This window comes from Gallinula chloropus (assembly GCF_964237585.1).
Source record: "Gallinula chloropus genome assembly, chromosome: 2".
Classification (NCBI taxonomy): domain Eukaryota; kingdom Metazoa; phylum Chordata; class Aves; order Gruiformes; family Rallidae; genus Gallinula; species Gallinula chloropus.
In genome coordinates, this window is record NC_140086.1 from 142,699,074 (window position 1) to 142,720,276 (window position 21,203).

Genomic DNA, 21,203 nt, shown 5'->3' on the forward strand with positions numbered 1-21,203 from the left:
TTGTGAAAATTAACTCCATCCCAGCTGAAAACCAGGACATGTAATTTTTTATGTTTCCTGACAGTGCTCTCTGCATAAGTGAATCCATGAAGGTTGTGATGACCAGATAACATAAATATCACTCCATTGCTCAGAAAGAAGCATCCATCTTTATGGAGTGAGTTTTTAAAATAATGTCATTAAAGATGGCAGCCTGAAATGCTAGACATCACTCAGTCAGAGACAATGCTTTTGAAGTGACTAGAGGCAGACAGGTTGTCAAGTGGTTTAGTAAACATATGATTCTAAAGGGAACTAGTCTCATAAATAATGACATTTTCAGAAGTTAAGTGATTGTTTTTCTTTGTCTTTTAGCACCACAGACTTCCAGTTTTGAGCTTGGCATATGTGAGTGGCATTCAGATGAGCCGACAGAACCTGCTGCGTGGGCACAACTGCAAGCTGGGCACAAGATTGCTTCCTGTCCCTTCCTGAGAGATTGGAACAATACTGAAGGTGGGAAATTTATGTTAATGCTTAAATACTAGATCTCATGAAGAATATGGTGCTTTCTAGGAAACATTGGTGACCTAATGTAGAAACAGAACAAAAACCTGAAAAGTAATTGTATGTATTTTGTACTTAAATTAGCTTTTGCTTTGACCGTTTAATAAGGGTGCTGTGAACACTTGTGCTGGTAAAACATCAAGATAGTACTCCCATATAAACTAATAACTGATTTATTCTCCAGTTAATTCTTTGTATGAGATCTATAGAACAATTTGGTGAATTCAAATTAAATCTATCTAATCCCTACGACCCTTGTATATGGTGTTTTTCTGTTTTGTTTTGGTTTTGATGCTTGGCAGTTTTACTTATGTATTTGTACTATGTTTGAACATGCAGTCAGGAATTTAACTTCAAACTTTTAATTAGGGGAGCTGTAAATAAACATTTATTATACAGAATAGTTTATTACTCTTAAAAACAAAATTAATTCACTTGCAATTTTCATGAGTAAAGAGCAGCATTTGTTTTTGAAGTTACTGTTTAGTGCTTGTCTATGGGTTTATGGGAAAGGTTTTTGAAAGCTTAATGGATATAAATGTCTGAGTTGTAATGTGAAATGGAATTCCCTTGCCAGCTAACTGCTTGGCTTGTCTACTGAGACTGCCTTCAAAGGGGTTAAGTAGCACTAGTTGTAATGGTATAATTTGTGATGTAGCTCTGAAGAACTGATAGTGTGGAGATTACTGCTTGAACTCTGAGCCCATAGAAATGGAATACATCTCACTGATAACAGCAGAATGAATGCTTAGATATTATTTTCAGTTTAGTAAGATTTTGAAAATGATTTTTTAGCATGCATTTCAACACTCTGGCAACTATAAGTCAAATTATAATGGAAGAGCAAGCAGAAGAGCTCCATTGTATACACTCTGTTAAGTAAAATTTTTGCATGTTAACATTTTTGTCCAACAGTGGACATATAGAATACTAAACTAGATATTTTTTTCCTCAGACTTTTGATTTGGGTTTATTTTAACCACCTGCCTGGAAGGTGTTGTATCACTGCCATACCTTAATGTGATACCTCAATGGGTATAGATTTCCCATTTGTAGCTATATAGTGCTAACAGAAAAGATACAGGAATTCTGTAAGTAGCTTTTATGGGATCAGGTCACAGGCAATGTCTACTAGAACAAAATACATTTGGAAATCTCTTTTGTATTGGGCATTATTGTTTGAATATTCACAGGTAGCTGAATAGGCTGAACATATAACAACTGGGGACATTCCCTGTGATTCTGTGTCATTAAGAAAAAAAGAAAATGCCAGAAGAAATGTGTCAAAACAACAGAATTTAGTTCCTCATTAACATTAGAAAGTGCTGAAAACTTGAACTAGGAGAACTCACCTCTCAGTAGAGACAGTGTTTCTATTCATACAGATTTGTTAAGGCATAAAGAAAGAGGTTGAATATTAACTAAAATTCTAAAAAAACTAAATAAATCATACGCAAACTGCAAAAATGTCATGCTTGAGGGCTCAAACTTGCAATGCAAATAAAGCTTTAGTAAGCTTTAGTTTCTGATTTTGATCAAAGCTTTCACTACTATAAATAGAAGTGGGGTAAGAAACTAAATTATAAAGCAGAGGTCTAGACAATTATATTTATAAAGAAAGGATTGCTTATAGGCTTTGAATAATCCTCCTTTCCTGGTATTCTTAAATTTAATAAAATACTTTCTGTCCTTGGTGGACTTTTTTCCTTGTTCTTTTATTGCATCTTTTCTCCAATGTTGTATTGTAGACACTTTCTCTATAACTTTCCCCCTAATTTCTCAAGTGTCAAAAGTTCTTACATAGGTTTTATATTCCCCAGGAATACTGTTGAGAAAATACTTGGTTGTTGTTGTTTTCTTTGTTGATATTTCCAGCATGTTAAGTAGTTTCCATAGTTCATTCTTCTTACAGTGGATTAATCAAGTTTCCTACATGTGAGGTAATACTTTAATAAGAAACTGGTGAAACCAATTGTCTACATAACAAAAACAAGGATTATGAGATGCAAAACTAAATCAAGAAGCACTATGGCTTTAAACGCAACATTTCAGATAACTAATTATAAGAATCTCTCAATTTTAAACATGAAACAACAGCCAAATCATTAGGTCATGAGATTCTATTACACTACTCTTTTTACTTTTTTCTTCAAGAATTCATTATGAGTTTGTGAAACTCCACCTGTTAAGAGTAGGAAGAATGGCTGTTCATATTTGACCTCTTCTTTCCCCAAAATGCATGAGTGGGAAGGTTGCAGAGGAGTAGTTTAGAGAATGATCTGATCTCAGTTGAGGAATAGAACTTGCCAGAAAATAAAAGGTCTCACTTTTTTGTGGCTCTGTTTTAACTGAAGGCTCTGTAGTTTCTCTAACACTAGTAGCATAGTTTCAAAGTCACATACTTTGTGAAATGAAAAAGAAAAACATGACTCAAAGCAGGAGTATCAACAGATTTGAGTCAGAAAATGGTTAATATGTTGCCAAGCAGATGAATATTTATAGGCTTTAAGTTTTCAGTGTAGTAAGACACTTGCAGGTTCACTACCCACTCCACCATCCTGCCTCGGTTCTGGGAAGAGATTGGGTCACCTCAGAAGTAAGTGGTAAGCTCTGCTTCAAGCAGGGCTCCATTGTTGTTAAGGGTTGATCTTTTCTCAGGACTGCAAGTTTTTGCTTATGGTAGATAAAATTTTTCTTCCAAACTGAAATAACTAAGACTATCTATCTAAAACCTGATTAAGCAGCCACATGGGGAAAATAAAAGGCTTTATGAGAAGTCATTAAATTCTACACTCTTTGTCCTGGCAACGATCCCAGCATCTCTTGCCAGAAATACACACATGTTTGTGACTCGATAGGCCTACTACCTATTGGCAGGAATGAAATGGCTTTTCTGGGATACCTGTTCGACTTCCAAAAGCGCAGAGAAGTCTAGCACTTCAAAAAAGGAAAGCCATGAAAAACAAGAAGGTCAGAGTATAATACAGTAATAAGCTATGGAGAGTATTGGACTGAGGAAAATTCAAACCTGAGAGATACAAAGTTTATAAAAAATAAAAGAAACTTTCCTAATACTGTTAAGCTTTATAAAGCTACTCAATAGATGTTGGCTAAAGGTAATAATAAAAAAAAATCCCTGGAAGAGGGGAAACAAGTATATTAGCACAGTTTATTGATTGTGCAGCTGAAGTGACTTGGTTTAACTTTTACAGGATATAGAGGAGAGAAAAAAATAATAAAAATATCAGCATGATTTAGCCCAAGAGATTCTGGAGTCTTCATTTCTGAAATGAGGCCTCAATTCATCTCAGAAACATTTGCAATACTTGCATAAAATGATTCCCTGAAGAATAGTCAGCAGCACTTGTGGATGTTGCAAAGAACTTTTGTTTATATAGTGCAACACATTTGCTTTCTTATCTAAAAATTGTGTGAGTTCCACTTTGCAGTGTTTATAAAGATTCATGAACTTAAATTCAAACAGGAAAATGGATGTTAATTATCATTAGACTAGCTTCAGAAAATAAAATTTCTTAGTTTTATAATGGCCTCTTGAATTCTGAAGTTAGGTAAAGAACAGGTAGTGTAAATTCTAATGTTGATGCATATTCCTCTTCTGCACAAGTCAGTAGCTTTAGAAGTGTAGAAGCTTTGTTGATCTCTGTCCAACAGAATGCTAGGTTAAATCTAATGTTTCCTTATATCAAGGTTAGATGTGGTGGCATGAAATTACAAACCTTGTAAAACATTGCATAAGGCAATGAGTAAACTGGCAACAAAATGAAAAGAATGTGGTCCCTTATAAAAATTAAATGCTTTCCTTGGGAAATGAGGCTTTATGCTTTTAGCTTGAAATAGATTGTCTAGCACCTGTGTTTGAGATAAATTGTATTTAGAGACATGAATACAGAAACAGAGGATTTAAGACCTTTAATCAGTTCTTGTTTATTATTTTAATGTCTGTTTCAGAAGGCAGCAAAATATTTAATAACTCAGTAGAGGAAAAAAAAAAGACTCGATACATTTGATAAAAAGTATTTAGCCTTTTTATTCTGACAAATAAAAGACACTGTTGAGGGGTTGGAGTATTCCTTTAGATCTCTGCAGGAATGCTTTTATAAGGGGCAGTAGGTCAAGAAGAGCACAAATTGCTTTTCTGCTTCAGATGGAAAGACAATATGCTTCCAACATTTTGTTGCTGAAATTCTGGCTGAGAAGCAAAGACCTTGATAACATGGTGAAGATGCTACTGCCTCTGGTAGCAGTAAGGCACAATGCTTCCCAACCACCTTTTTTTTTAAAAAAAAAATTTTGAAGAGTCTACAAACTTATTAATGTAAAAAAAAAAATCTCCTGGAAAACATAGTGGAAGAAGGTAGAAAGCCCAGTTTCCAAATGTATTTGGGATTAGGTATTGAATGGTTGCAAATGTAAGGAAGCTGAGCTGAATGTGAAACTGCTTACAGTTTTTAACATGAAAAGTAGCAACTTCAAGATGCTATCAAGTGGTATGATTCTTGGTTGTTGGGACTATTTGGGAGTGAAATGAATACATATATATATATATCTTTAATGGGAAACAGGTAACACACAAGTCACATAATCAGCATGACAGATTCAATTGTTGCAGGCATGGGTCCATGGCTTCATTATGGGAAAACAGTCTTTACATTCATAGATTGAGAAAAAATAATGTTTGTGAAAAAGTGCACTTTTATTTTATTTTTCAGGCAATTTTGAGTGGTTAGAAGCTAATGACAATGCATTCTACAAAAGCGCTTATCTTAACAGCTCCATGTGTCATTGCTCCAGCAAGAATTGTTATTTTCAGTTTCATTACTCTGTGGCAGATAGCAGCGTTCTCAAGGTGGTACTGTTTACTAATCAGGTAAGAAGAAACATGCATTCATTTTCAAAGGGTAAAGATACAGCAGATCAGGTGTTACCAGCTGAAACACAAGGAAGTACACCTGCTAGCACATGCCTGCACCCTAAGTCAGTTTGTGCAAAGCAGTAACTTGGAATCATTCCATTGATCTATGCAATTGTAAAACCTGGGTGTTTGCCATCTCAGCTATAAACTAATTTGATGGGTGAATGTTCTGCAATAAGACTTCAAGGACAAACCCCAGCTATTATAGGATTAAGTAATTTGAGGATTTCAGGGTAAAAATCTATAGTAACAGTTTTTCTAGCCTTCTTCCCATTCTGAAAACGGGAAAAAAAAGTTATTTTCTGTATGGAGACAAAGAAAAAAGAAAAGTTACTGGCTCAGGGTGTTTGGAAAGTGCTTGCTAAGGCACCCAATTTGCTTCACCCATGTTTTAGAGGAGTAATTTTCCTATTTTCTACTTATCAGTAATTAAAGTATTTATGTCCAACTGAAGCATAAATGCCAGTTGAGCAATGATAACTATTTCCATATTTCTTACCTCTTTTGCTTTGTGGAGGGTTTCCATTGCTAGAATGTTCCCTTTTGAAAGTCTTGTTTAATAACTTAATATTGATGCTATTGTACTGCTACTTAATGAAAGCAAGAGTGGTACAGCTAGTCTCATTAGGTTAATGGCTCTCATATCTTGCTGTTGAATTATTTTCACTCAACAATACAAGTATTTAAAAAGATAGACCCACTCCATTCACAAAGATAAGATGATAAAAACCCAGAGGTGTAACACTACCAAGGGGTCTAAATACAGAATGAGGTAATGGAAGTACCTTATTTCTTTCTCACTTTCTTTTCATGGAAACAACTCCAGGCTCTTGCTCATTTTCCATTTATAAAAGGTATTAGTTGTATTTTTCTATGACCCATTGCTACATCAAAGAATTATAACAGAATCAGTGTTCTGGTCAGAATGCATGGAGATTTCTACCTTAGTTCTTGCCAGTAAATTCCCAGGTATGATGCCCATGGCATCCTTGAGACAGAATAGGAATGCTGATTTCTATGGTTCACCTAAGTAGCATTCATGAATCTGATTTAGAGTTTTCTTTCCCTGAAAACAGAACAAATCATGTGAGCAAAACCACAAAAAAACTGGCCTTTATATTGCCTTAGAATTAAGAGCCTAATTAATGGATAATCAGTACCTTACATCCACATTGGAAGAATGATTTTGGCAGTTCAGTCTACATTAGTTCAGTCTACTTTGTTTCCTCAGCTTCTCTTAACCCTTTGATGTTTTAGTTATTGAATTTCTCCTTCAGTCAGAAGCGTATTTATTGCACATAGACTTATTTAAAGCTGATATGAGTTACTCATACTGTAAAATATGCTAGAAAAACCTTCAGAAACATAAGGTTCTGCTGGTAGCTTCAAAACCAAAACCCTACAGACTTATATTTGAGAGTTCTTATACTGAAATGGAGGGGTATCTTTTACACAGTTTGCTACTGAATCGTTATGTCATTTATGAAAAGCAAATGAACCTTTAAAACTAACTGAATACTGGGAAACAGAAGCAAGAGCCAAGTTCTGATTCTGACCCTGGAAGACAGCAGAGCTGCTGACCTGGAGGCTGTCATCCACAAGAACCTCTCAATTGCATGGTCCACTACCATGCAGTTTCCCTGCACTCCCTTTTACTATTTTTATTGGTGAGAACTTCTCTCTGAGTAACTCTTGCTGTTTCCCAGTACCATCAGACCAGATGGAAATGGAGACTGGACTACATTTAACGTACTGTTCTCAGTGCAGCTCTTAAGAGGACAAGCAGCACAGAGGTTGTAAAAGTGTCCCTAGCCTTCCTCACCCTTTCAGCACAGAGGCCATAGATGATTGAAGATATTTTCTAATGTAGACATTATGACATCAGTTAAAAGACAAAGAATTTAAATTGCTCTTGAGTACAAAGACGAATGGGGAAAATGTAATCTTTTTGCCAATACTAATCTCTTACTGGCTTATATTTAACTTGCAGTCCATGATAATCTGCAGAACTTTCCTTGTTTTATTGCTGGTTTAGCAAAGTTAATCTTCATTCGATACTACTGCATTTGATTATTTGATTTTTTTTCCTAGTTGTGATTCATGTCTGAAATTTGTGTTATTGGTTTGAAATACTTTTTTCTATAGTGTGATGATTTTAAATTCTACTAATATCCTTTCAGAGTCTCTGTAATTCCTCTCAATTTACTGTTATTCGCATTATAAAAAAATATTTCTCACTATGCCGACAGTCAGCGCTGTAATTATGTCAGGCCCTGGAGCAGACCTATGCGCAGCTCTATTACAATTTTCTGGTGTTTTTTTAATACAAAACTATTGACAGCTCATCTCTTAATTAAGGTTTCCTATTTGTACACCCACTTTTACACCACTTGTGACCAGCTACCAACTGGATTTAATGCAATTCACCACACCTCTTTGGGCCCAGACATCCATCCAGTGTTTTACTCAGCTAAGCATACAAGTATTCAAGCCAAAAGCAGCCAGTTTCTTCAGGAGAATGCTGTGGGAAACAGTGGTAAAGGCTTTACTAAAATCTAGATAGACAACACTCACAGCCCTTCCCTGATCCACTGAGTGGGTGACCTTGTCATAGAAGGTGATCAGGTTAGTCAAGCAGGATCTGCCTTTCATGACTCTTCAGTGACTAGGCGTGATCACCTGGTTGTCTTATAGGTGCCACATTATGGCAAACAAGATGGTCTGAAGTTACACTGACAGGCTTGTAGTTCCCTGGATCCTTCTTTTGCTACTTCTTGTAGATGAGCATCACATTTGCTAATCTCCAATCAGCTGGGATATCCCCGATTAGCCAGGACTCTTGGTAAATGATGGGAAGTGATTTGGTGAACACTTCTGCCAGCTCCCTCAGTACCTTTGGGTGAATCCTATCCAGCTCTGTAGAACTGTGTGAGTCTAGTGGTGTAGCAGTTTACTAATGATTTCCCTTTGGATTATCATGGAATCAGAGAACAGTAGATGTTGGCAGAGACCTCTGGAGATCATCTAGTTCAACCACCCACCTCTTCTAAAGCAGGATCACCTAGAGCATTTTGCACAGGATCACATCCAGGCATGTTTCGAATATCTCCAGTGAAGGAGACTCCACAAACTCCATGGACAGCCTGTCCCAGTTCTCTGTCACACTCAGAGTGAAGAAGATTTTCTTCGTATTGAGATGGAATGTCCTGTGTTCCAGTTTGCACCTGTTGCCCCATGCCCTTTCACTGGGCAGTACTGAAAAGTTTTGACTCGTCCTTTACACATCCACCTTTTAGATATTTATAATCCTTAATCAGATCCTCTCCCAGTCTTCTACTCTCCAGACCCAGCTCTCAGCCTTTCCTTGTAAGAGAGATGCTCTAGTCCCATAATTACCCTCATAGCCCTCCATTGGACTCTCTCCAGTAGTTCCTTGTCTTTCTTGAACCGGGGAGCCCAGAACTGGACACAGAACTCCAGATGTGGCCTTGCTAGGGCAGGGTAGAGTGGGAAGATAACTTCCCTCCACCAGGAGGGCCACGCTCTTAACGCAACCTGTGAATTAAGTACCTTAGCCTTTTTGTCATCCTATTTCAATATTTTTTCCCCTGCATCTGATGAAGGATGATTTGCCTTAGTACTTTTATTGTTGCTAATGCATTTATACATTATTGAATGTATTTATAGAAAAAAATTGTACCATAATGCACGAAATTTCTGTAAGTATTCATTGATACTTGCAAAAACCATGCAGATCCTCTGCCAAAGTTAAAGGTGATCCATTAATCATTTGTGGGGGAACAAATAAACTTTTTTTCCAAATTACTCTCTGAAATGAGAGAAGCAGGGACAAAATGATGAGTGTGGTTACACAGCAGCAAATGTATCTGTAGAGAAATGTCACAAAAAAAAAGTTTTATTTTATAAATGGAGTTGATAAGAAAAACTAATGATTGTCTTTTCCATCTTTCAAATCTGAGTAGCATCCTCTCAAAAAAAATGCAGGAAAAAAGAAACATTTTTTGTCCATTTTAGCTTTACAAGAAATGTTTATAGGTAGTAATATATCACAATGCAGGGAACAGAATTAAGTTATTTTGAGCAACTGCTCCCCTGCTTCACCAAGATAAATCTTGAGGTAAAGGACTAGAAAAGCAATGCATTCAAAATTTCAGAAGAAGGTTAAAGACACAAGGAATGTGCTAGAGGGGTTAACTGATTTGTAGCAAAGAAGTGGAAGACTGTGAGAAGCAGAATGAATACTACAGAGCAAACATTGTGAGGAAGGGAAATAATATTGCCTCAGTTGAGCTCTATAAAATCAGAAGGTGTTGTCTGTTGAATGGAACAACAGCCAGTTCAAAAAGTTGTTGTGTCTGAGGTGATTTACAGCTTTCAGTGTAAAAACCAGCCCTGGAAGGTCTGGATACTGGCATGTGCAGTATCCAAGGTTACTGCTGCAAGCTGTTTTTATTAAAATAAATTTGAAAGAAAGATGATCATGGGCATGGGAATTTAAGACATTTAATGTGAACAAAATTATGAGATCTAGTTGCATCCAATCAAATAAACAGCAAATGCAGTTTTCCACAAGGTACATAAATGTGTTTGGAGGATTTGTATATGTGTGTGTGGGGGAATACATTAGCTAAAATATTTCTAAAAGCAGACATGTTACCACAGGCTACAGTTTTAACCTGCTGTGCAGTATGGCTCACAGCATATCATATTTTTCTGTGTCTTATACGTGGCTATTGTAGGATAATAATATTAATAGATTTCCTTTGGAAGCTGAAATACTTAGCAAAATGAAGCAATGAACACAGAATGAATTGTCCTTGGCATTGAAAGACATCTATCACATGAACAAGGTGACAAATACTTATATCCTACACTGATGTGTAAACTTGCAACTGCCTTTACTTCTGCAACCAAGTATGTCATGTGGTTTATCCAAATTTGATCTCTGCTATTGTTTAGCATTTGGAATTAGGAGATTGGCTTGTCCCTTTCTTGCTGATTCTTTAACATATACTAAAAAGAGATTGAGTCTTCCAGCTTTGTTAATATATAGTAACAGTTGAAGTATTGGTAGGAAAAGAACATAATTGACTATTCATCACAAATCAGTGTTGTTCTACTGACTCAGACCTCGCAGTTTATCATGTATCTTCCTCCTCTTTTTTTATATTGCAAGACAGCAAAAAAAGATAACTGTCCTTGCCTATAGTATTGATAACATTTGACATACTTATCCCCTTCTACTCATCTCCTCTAAGGTAAACTGGTTTTGTCCTTTCAATTGAATTTTCATTCCTATTGTCCTGCTTTGCATCTTTTTCTGAGCTTCCTCTAATTCTATAATATCCTTTGTGGAAAATGTATTGCAAGTACTTTGCACAGTTTCTAACAAGGGTCTCACCCTTGATACTTGTAATGGTAAATCTGCTTATATTTATAGCCTATATTAGCTTTTCCTGCAGTTTTTTCTGTCTTTCTGGTTTTACTCTATTTTGGAGCTGAATCACGAAAAGATTTTATTTAGGGATATGAAGGTCACATTGCTACATTTCTTCCAGTTAGGATCATGACCAGAAGCAGAATAAGCATGAGCTGTTTTTGTCAGATTATTGAAACAGAGGTGCTTGGAGAGCTTACATAAAGGGAGTCATATTTGGCAGTCTTGCTGTTATCCTTAGGAGGTAGACAGAAATGGGGATTGAGGTAATTTAGAGCATGACTAGGCCTTGTTAGTACTTTGTCTGCTTACTTTACAGATTATTTTTTTAAAAAAAGATTTTAGCACAGTTGACTGTGTAATTTTACTGACCCCCAAATTCAGTTCTAAGAAAACTAAACCCAATTATAGCACGACACAATATAAGCAGTTATTTATGAAAAAGAAACTAATGTAGAGAGCACCATGGAAACATATTGTTAAATTCAGCAATAGCATGGCTTAATTTACATACTAATTCCCTTTAATTCTACCAATCTTACTCCTGATAATTATATTATTAGCCTGTTTAATCACAGTAAACATGTCTTTTTTCTTTTCTCTCCCATAGAGTTCAGTGCAAAGATTGTAAATGAATATATAAAGCTCTACTTCCTTGCATAGACTAACTTTGTATACAGCAGTAATGCAGCTAGTATATGAATATGTTTGAGGACAAAAAGATGGCCTTGATAATTTATAGAGAATCAAAAATTAGCTTTATAACTTCATATTTTACATTTTTCAGGAGGAACACATCTTATGGGAAACGAACATCATGACTAAGAAGGAATGGGTCAAAGTGGATATACAGATACCAAAAGGGCTAGAAAAAATAAAGGTATGAATGGAAAGGCATGTGCTCAATTTTTGAAGATGCTTTACTTTATTGTTTATAAAGAATCTGGGAAACTTAAGAACTTGGTTAAACATTATGTATCCTGAAAGTCTTGCTGTTCTTCATTGCTTCAATGTGAGTAAATGTCTGCGTATAGCACAGGAAGCATCTATAGGAACATCAAGTGTTGAAGCTTCTTGTCTTTAATAAGACACAAGAAAATACATACAAATCTTAACATAGTTTAGCTAGTCACCTGAGTCCATCTCTGGTGTTACCAACTCATTTAAATATAAACACAAGTCAGATGATGTGAATTATCTTTGTGGGATTTCAGTGAAATTATTTGAACCAGTAATTGGGAGAGAATACCTTCTTGAATTTTTGGCCATAAAGAAGAACACAGAGTTGCAAATAATTAATTCTTAAATTAATTTACAAGGTTTTAAAAAGTAATATAAAATTTATATTTATTTTTCATAATTCTGTAAATAACCATTGTATTTTACTGTCTCAATGATCAGCTGAACATGTAATCTCTGTGAAAGGACAAAGACAATTCCTGTTGCAGGAATTGATGTTTTGACATATTTGAATGCATTTCAGTGAGCTAGTAGGTTATAAATACCTGTTGTTGACTGTCTCTCCTTCTCCCACAAGGACAAGTGTGAATAAACAACAAGATGTGTAATAAGAGTGTCTATAGTATCTAAAAATAAATAAACTAAAGGCTGCAGAGGTTGTCTGTATATATGTAGAAAAAACAAACCTCTGCATTCTTCTACAATGACAGCAGGGTTCACTTGTGTTTGGGGAAGGAAAGATACTATCTTTAATTATAGGATTGTGTAATGTTTTCGGCAGAGCGTTCTGCTGTTGAACTGGCGCGGAATGCTTACTGTTAGAAAGCTTTTGTCCTTTTGAAGAAATTGTTTCTAGAGGAAGATCAAGTCATACATCATTCTTATTTCTTGAAAGAAAAATGTCTCTTGAGATTTCATTCCACCCTAGTTCCCAGGCTTTGGGAGATGTTAAACCCTTCTGCTTAAGACCCAAATCACATCTGTTCTAGTATTATTCTGTTTTGTCAGATACTCTTGTCCAGTTTCTCTTCCACTGTGCCTTCTGTCTCTTATACGTGGCTACTTTCTGAGACTTGTGCTCTGGTCATGTCCTAGCCTGTCAAAGCCCATAACTCCGTTTTTGATTTGTGCATCCAACTCCTACTCCTGTCTCTCTGTGGTTTCTTTCATCGAAATCTGAATCTTTCTAATGAATCCAGGCTTTCTTCTGCCTGCTTGCTGCTTCAGCTCAGGTAAAAGAAACTTGCAGAGTACAGGTGTGTCATTCTGCTGTTCTGGTTAATTTTCTTCATAGTATCTAGTCTGAGGCTGTGTGCTGGATTTTGGTGGAAACCATGTTGATAAAACAGGAATGTTTTAATTACTGCTGAGCAGTACTTGCACAGAGCCAAGGGCTTTTCTGCTGTTCACCCCACCAGTGAGCAGGCTTGGGGTGCACAAGGATTTAGGAGGGGACACAGCTTATCCCAGCTGACTGAAGGGATAGTCCATCCTATATGATGTCATGCTCAGCATCTAAGGGGCTGTTATGCATGATGGAGCCCTGATTTCCTGGAGATGGCTGAACACCTGCCTGCTGATGGGATGTGGTGAATGAATTCCTCAGTTCGCTTTGCTTGCATGTGGAGCTTTTGCCTTGCCTATTAAACTGCCTTTAACTTAACATATGAGTTTTCTCACTTTTATTCTTCTGATTGTTTCCCCGATCCTGCCAGGTGTGAGTGAGTGAGCAGCTGCATGGTGCTTAGTTGCCAGCTGTGGTTAAAACAAAGCATCTTCTTGCTTTGAGACCCAACAAAGCTGGGATCCACAGGGGCCAGGAGAAAGAGATGTTCTTCTGAAATTTTGTTGCTCTAAATCACCCTGCATAGCATCTGGTCAGTGTAAGTGAGGTCTGTTAAGAGAGAGAAATGCTCCTTGAATCTCTATGTCTATGCCAATAGCAGTAAAATAAGCAGAACCAGGGCACAGGTCCAAGACTGACATGTGACAACCTATATAATTAAAATATTAGCATGGTCCCTAACAAGGTTTTGACCCAAGCAAATTGTTAAGATTTTCTGTGCCAATTGAAGTCTGAGGATATTCCTCAGTCCATTTAACCATCTGTGAGTGTAATTGAATTTTTTTCCCTCGGGCATCTGCAAAACAAGGTTCTGAAGAGACTTCAGAGCAGAAGATGGAGGCTTTAGGATATTGTATTTCAGGTCATCCTTCTGAAGAACAGAGGTATTGCAACTTTTTAGTCAAAATGTTATGAGATTAGGAGTTTTCCTTTAGAATAGGTTTTTACTTAATTTCATTCTCTGACTTTGTTGAAGTATTTTAGCTGAAAATTTTTAGACATTTCAACCTGAGGTAGTCATACAAAATTTCAGGGTTTGATCTGAAATTTGCAATTTTTTTGTAATTGAGAGTATAGGTACTTTTTACACTTAGAATTTTACCGGTTTATCTGTTGTCTGTTAATGCAAATATTTTAACTGGTACACTCCACAGCTTACATTGAAAGGAACACTCCAGAGCAGGGCAGGTTTCATCTGTTTGAATAGCATCCAACTCTTGGACACTACAGCATCAGAGCCACCAGGTTTCCGCTCCTTAGAAGAATTCACCTGCACTGATGGGCAGTCCACGGAGCCTGGATCAGCCTGTGACTCTCATCCAGACTGTTCTGATGGCAGTGATGAGGATCCAGCAGCCTGCTGTAAGTGAATGGCATAGATTTAGAAAGGCACTGTGCTGATGGAAACTTGTTTATTTATATGGCCTCTTTTCCCCAGACTATTTAGTGCTGTACAGGTTAGTGACAATGTTAATAGCATTTTCTGTCACTTATTTTTCTTTTTCCCATTGCTTTTGATTTCTCTGGCCTTGCCAATATGTTTTGAATCCAGACAGTAATTTGTTAAGTATCTGCAGAAATATCAGCTTTTGCATACTTTTGTTTAAACGTATTCTATACATACAACATTTATAACCTCTAGATCCTTCATTTAGGAGGAACTGAAATCTGTAAGTGTAAGTAGTGTAAGTAGTTATCACTTATCACTTCTAAAATTAATATTAGTTTGCATCTGTAAGAATGTTTGCCTGTGGTAGTCATAATTAAATGTGTATTGCAGATGAAAACTGTGCGTGCGTATACTTAAGATATTGGTGATGATATATATAGCTGCCAGGAGGTGCAAATTAAAATTTTGCATGTCACTCAAGACAGTAGCATGAAGAACACTGGTAATGTTCTATTTTCAGATTTCTTGAGAAGACTAGGAATTTTTTGTGATTATGAGCTTTTTTCTTTATTGTTTCTAAATTCACAGCATGAACCTTTGATCTGTTCTGAAACAGGTAGTATTGGCAAATGTCGATACCATTTAAATAGCAAGGTTTATACTGTTTTCTCTCTGAGTGTGATCTCAGTCAACATTAAAGTCTATAGGGATTCCCTCTCTGAGATCTGTATTCCTTTTTTCAAGACTTGACCCTGTGCTTCTAGCTCTGTGTGTATGAATGGAATGAAAATCAGCAGTACTTTATAAATTGGACTTTATTTCTCACAAATTCAGTGTTCCCTTATTGGTGTGGCAAATAATGACTGAGAATATAGTAGAATAGTTTTAAGGCTTAAAAGGAGAATGAAATATCTCAGTTGGAGGGAGTAGTTAATAGTACTACACAAAGTGAAAGTAAAGATAACTCCAAACAGTACATTTTGCATGCAGTGCATTACACCCGCACCTCAGATATGGACATTGGCATTGTGTAACCAAAAGATTAACAAATACCATGGATACACTCACTATTCCAGAGTTAATGACAGATTACAGTGGGACCTGTTCTTGGATTATTGCTTCCACTGTGCTCACATGGGCAAGTCAGAAAAACTGAAGAATGGGGAGAAGAAATTAAAATCAGAATGGCCTGAGGGTCTCAACACTGTCCTTGGTGGCATCTCTCTTGATGGGGCAAGGACTAATGAGAGATCCAGCCAGTGCAAAACCTTCTTTGATAGCTCTGCCTAGTACTCCACTGTCTGCTGCTGCCTCTGCAGTTCACTTTGGTTCACTGCATGGCACCGAATCTCCACTAACTCCTAGTGTATTTCAGTTTCAAGAAAATATCACACTCAGTTGAACCTGAAACATGGGGTTTGTATGCCTGACTGTAGATTCACAGGTTGAAGATGTATCATTTTGTTGGAGCACTGCACAAAAGTATACTCATCCTCCCAGAAAAAGGTCCAAAAAGGTAATTTTCTAAAATATAAGTTACCTATAGCAGTTGGACGTTGCTCTGACTACTGGCTGAGAAGAAAGAAAAAGAAAAAAAAGAGGCATGTAAAAAGCAACTGATTTTAAAGTTGGCCCATTTTAATGTTTAATACTGTCTTGGATACTTCACACACTCCTTGTCAAGAAAGAGAACCCTAAAGGTGGAATTTAGCTCTTCAGCAGATTGGTCAGCTTAGAAAATTCATCTTTCTGACATCTGGTCTGGAACAAGAGAGACCTAAAGGAAAAATCGTCTTTCATTTCTGTCCTTTGTTCTTCCCATTATGGATATTTTCCATATGATCTTCAAATTGTTTTATTTAGAGATCACTACATTTATTCACTTTAATTGTCAGTTAAAATTCCTATCTGGCACAGTTTTCTATTCTTTTAGGTATTTTAGCATTTATCCTTGGACATGTCCTCAGTAGTTACCTTTGATGAAGTACTCTCATGTACTGAAAGAGTTGACAGATCTCCATACTGAATGAAAACAAATGCAGACAGCTGTTACTTAGCAGTGGGAAAGATTTTCCTTTTCTCTTTGCTCATGTTAACTTGAATGTCTTAGAACAATGCAATTTATTGCAAGAACAAATACGTACATACTTTCTTAAACTTTCTCTTTAATCTCTGCACATTTATTTAAATATATATTTATATGAGACTAAAAAATATATACGAGACTTAAAAATCTTGAAAAATTAGGAAACACACACATGAGTAACCACCTTTATTTGAGTAGTTTTGTTGAAATCAATGAATCTACTTAAGGGACAAATTATGAAATTAATGTTTTTGTATTAAATTTTACATTTTCATTATGTCTGATTCGACACCACTTATTCGAGGTTACTTGTAAAAATTTTATTTCACAGTGACTAATAATGGATTATCAAAACCTAGTTAGTATAGTCAAAACAGAAAAAGTAAGAGACAGTGTTTAGACAATTTGAAGGATTTAAAGGATCCCTTTCAGGCTGTGTCTTTTATTTTCTACATAGTATAAAGGAAGTTTTGCACTAATTGCCATGCCAAAGAACTAATATTTAAACAAATATAAAACATACCAAATACATTATATTTTACATTATGTATGTATAGAATACACAATACATAGAAAGATGTCACAAATAAATGACTAGCTAGCAATCCTAGAAACTTGGCAAGAAATCTAGCCAGCATTTGCTATTGTCAGTTGATATCACACTTTAACAGTAGTATTCTTGGAAGTTGCTTACGTATCAGCGTTCATGTAGTCTCAAAATGATTGTGGGGGGGGAGACATCCTACAGTTTCTGAAAACACATCAACTCTTCCACTTAGCCTAATTAGAAGCTCCCTTAAAACACCAGTCTTTAACTCTTCTGATTTTAATTTTGTATCTCTAGTATTAGCTTAAATATTCTCATCCATAGGATTTGTATAATTTATGAATACAAATGAATGAAGGAAACGTGATTTTAAAGCAGTATACCTTCTGATGCATTTCAGTTACAGTGTAGCAATTTAAAACTGCAAATCCTCAAAACCTTCTACAGCAGATGAACACATACATTTATTGCCATTCACCTTTAAAGTAGAAAGAGCATTTTGTAGTCTGAAATATTTGGTTTACTGCACATTTATGTGTTTCCTGTGACACATTAATTGAAATGGCAAAAATTAATGCCAAAGTCGTCACATAGAGGTGCTTTGGTCACTGAATTATACCTCAAATTTTGTAGGAGCTTGGGTGCTGCCCCACTGAGGAAGGGTAGAAGCCCTCCTCATTCAACACTCTTAGTCAGGGAAACCCTACCTCATTAAGCAACAAGCTGTGTGTCCCCAGTTATGTTTACTTCCTTGATCTGCCAGAGTAGGACTGAAATTCTTTTGGAAAAAAACATTTCATACTAATTGAAAAATCCTTCCAGTGTATTTGTGGCTTTAGTAAGCTCCACTTATTTCTTACAATTCAAAGAAAAGTGTTTGGGGAGTATTTTTTCTCCTGGTTAGAATCTTGCCAGGCACAGAGCTGAGACTGACAACCTGTAGTTCCAGGGACCTTTCTTTTTTCTCCTTTATAAAAACAGGAGTTATGTTTCTTGTTTGTCCAAATATGAGAACTAACTGGTCTTGCTTCCAGAATGTGGGAAACCTTTCTGCTGTTTGAAGCCAGTGAAATCTTCCTAGTGAAATAAAAAAACATATGCTTTGATGGTAAAAGGTACTGTAGAAGGACATAATATCCCAGAAATATGTTTTATGTCTGTTTAACTTGTATAAATACAGTATGATTCTTCAAAAAATATAGCTTGTGCAGTCACTTATTTTCCAACTATGGATAGTGAAATGTTCCCTATAATCACTTGAAGGTTCAAATAAAACTGTAGAAAAAGGCTGTGAGTAATAAAAATTATGCACTGTTTTGATGAGAAAGGAGCATTTCTCAAAGTTTTTCTGTCTGAGCAATGACAAAATAAGCTGAGAAAGTCTCACTTGAATTTGGGTTTCAGTCAAAGAACAGAACATTTTTTTTAAGCTTGATTAAACATTTACAAGAGCTCCTTAAGGTTTTAGCATTAAGAAGGGATAAAATTTAAGTCAAACTGTTAACTCAGACAGTTGGGTTTCACTCACATTTATAGCCTAGCTGTTCCTAGACATATTAATACCTTAAACAATGAAGCATCACTTCCAGAAACTATATGCAGTAGAACATTTGTGCTTGGTAAGTGACTCCCGCCCAGTATCCCAACATGATTGGATTTTTGTATAAAGCTTGTAATTTGAAAAATACAACTGTACTTTTATTTTAAAAACACAGGTGCAATAAAAAATATAATCAGTAGTGTCTAAACTGTGGTCAACATTAACACATTTAATGAACTGGAGCTACATTTTTTATTTCCTACCACCACCACCCACCCAAAATAAAAAAGTCAAGAGCAAAACACCATGAATGTTCTTCCTACCCTTATATCTGTGTTCAGACTGAAATAATGTTTGAAAAATGTCTGTGCGAAATATTTTCATTTGGAATTGTGGTTATTTTTTTTCCCACTGCTTGTATGTTCAATCTAAAAGATGCTTATGCATTTCTTTCTATAGTGTTAGAAGAGATTATACTGCAATGTAAGAAATTATGATTTAGCCAGACTTCTTTCTCTCCTTTGACCATCAAGGGCATTGATGGGCTCTGCCTGACCACAGACTTGCTTTTTCACCAATTCTTTTAGCATACAATATTGACATGTGGCTTCAGGAGTCACTTTTTCACTATGAGCCAGGTAAAAAAACCCTGAGCCTGGAATCGAGCCACATTGAGTTCCTACAGTTCCAGTGTCATCAGCACATGAAAAATTATGTTCATACTTCCCATGGTCCTAAGTACTCATAGTTAAAAGAAAATAATAATTTAAAAAATAGTCCCATGCAAAAGACCTTACTGAGATGTAAAATAATAATAATTAGTACCATATTAATTTATCTTTTTATTATTCTCTCATTATTTTAACTCTGGCCTGACTTTTAACTTCCAGCAACAGGGTTTTTTGTTGATTATTATGCAATAGTCTTTCTGTCTATGTGGTCATTTATTGATGTCCTTTTGGCTATTAATATACAACTGTTGCAGTCAGCTTCTTACACAGAAGGTCTTTTGAACTTTTTGGGGAGGTCCAAGGAAAGAGATGCTTCAGGAAAAAAATGTTTGTTTTTTATGTGACATTGGCTCTCTCAAGACTGCTTAGTTAAGGAAAGCACAAAGCCTAGACATAGTGTTAATTACCGTACAGTGACACAGCTTAGTCTTGGATATCAATTTGCAGATTCTACCTTAAAATATTAGGAACTGAAGTCTAATTAATGAGGTACCTTGTCAAAATCTTTAGAATTCTGTAATTAAATAAGTTAAACTAGTTTCATGTTTAACTAATATACTGCACTAAATGGAAAAGCATGCTCCATTGAATTTTAATATATATCCAAATAAGATATATTGATATTTGTGATTTATTTTGTACCTTAGGATTTAGCTGCTCGATTAACCTCTTTATAACAGGAAGACCTTTACTGTGAAGCTTTGCTACCGTGGTGCTTCCACAAAGTTACATTTAATTTTGGTTTTGTATATTCTTAAAATTGGAGTAATATGTGTAATCATATGAGTCTGGGGCTGATATGATAGGATAAATGTGGCATGAAGTCTGGAGTGTGCCAAGTAGAGTTCAAAAGCAATTTGTACAATTGCGATAAGTGACCCAAAGAGGTAAGAGTAGCACTTTGTGAAGCTGTTCTGGATTTGGAAAGAAAACTTAGATTATGCTATTTTCTTGATAAAAAAAATAATTTTGTTGAAGAAATGAAAGAGTGTGTGAAATCGTTTAAGTTGGTTTAATGCATATCAACCGAGAAAATGGTCTTTTACTTTGCAATAAAAATTTCTAGGATGTCTAAATAACTTAGACATTTAAATCTCATTTTCAAAAATATATAAAGTAGAAGCTTAATTGATGTTTCATTTCAGTGTATTTAAAGCATGAATTCTTTTTTTTCACATAACCATAATTACCCTTTCAAAAATATCCAATACTTTCATAATCTACCAGCAGTCTACGTACAGGTCTCATATGTAATACAAATTAGTTTTTTCTATTATAGGTGTTTTCCTTCGTGGCTCTGAGTTTGATTAAGAAGGAAAGGGCATGCCTGACCTGTTATCTGTATTCTACAACTTTTTGTCCATCTGAATAATCTGGAATTCAGTGAAACATACCAGTGGTTCTTTAAGACTCCTTGTACATCCAAAAAGAAAATGGTCATAGTTCTGGCATTAAACTGTTGCATTAAATCCAATGTAATGATCTGTTATTGTTGTTGTTCTTACATCAGCTAATTACACTATATGTGATTTTGAGACTGATCTCTGTGGGTGGAAGCCATTAAGCCAAGGTGATGCTGACTGGAAAGTAAGGAAAGAACAGGCTCCTCTTGACAGAAGACTCCCTGACGGAGGTCATGCAACTAATACTGGACACAGTGAGAATAA

At 35.8% G+C, this 21,203-nt stretch overlaps 1 protein-coding gene across 1 annotated transcript in view; it reads left to right on the top strand.

The window, feature by feature from the left end:
• Positions 1 to 21,203, top strand: part of MALRD1 (MAM and LDL receptor class A domain containing 1) — a gene marked incomplete at its 5' end in the record, with an annotated part of 247,426 nt that overhangs the window by 17,143 nt on the left and 209,080 nt on the right. Inside the window, 5 exons of the mRNA XM_084260684.1 lie at positions 355 to 495; positions 5,277 to 5,434; positions 11,725 to 11,817; positions 14,397 to 14,604; positions 21,047 to 21,193. Coding sequence (XP_084116810.1) covers positions 355 to 495; positions 5,277 to 5,434; positions 11,725 to 11,817; positions 14,397 to 14,604; positions 21,047 to 21,193 — 747 coding nt within the window. The remainder of the gene's footprint in view (positions 1 to 354; positions 496 to 5,276; positions 5,435 to 11,724; positions 11,818 to 14,396; positions 14,605 to 21,046; positions 21,194 to 21,203) is intronic.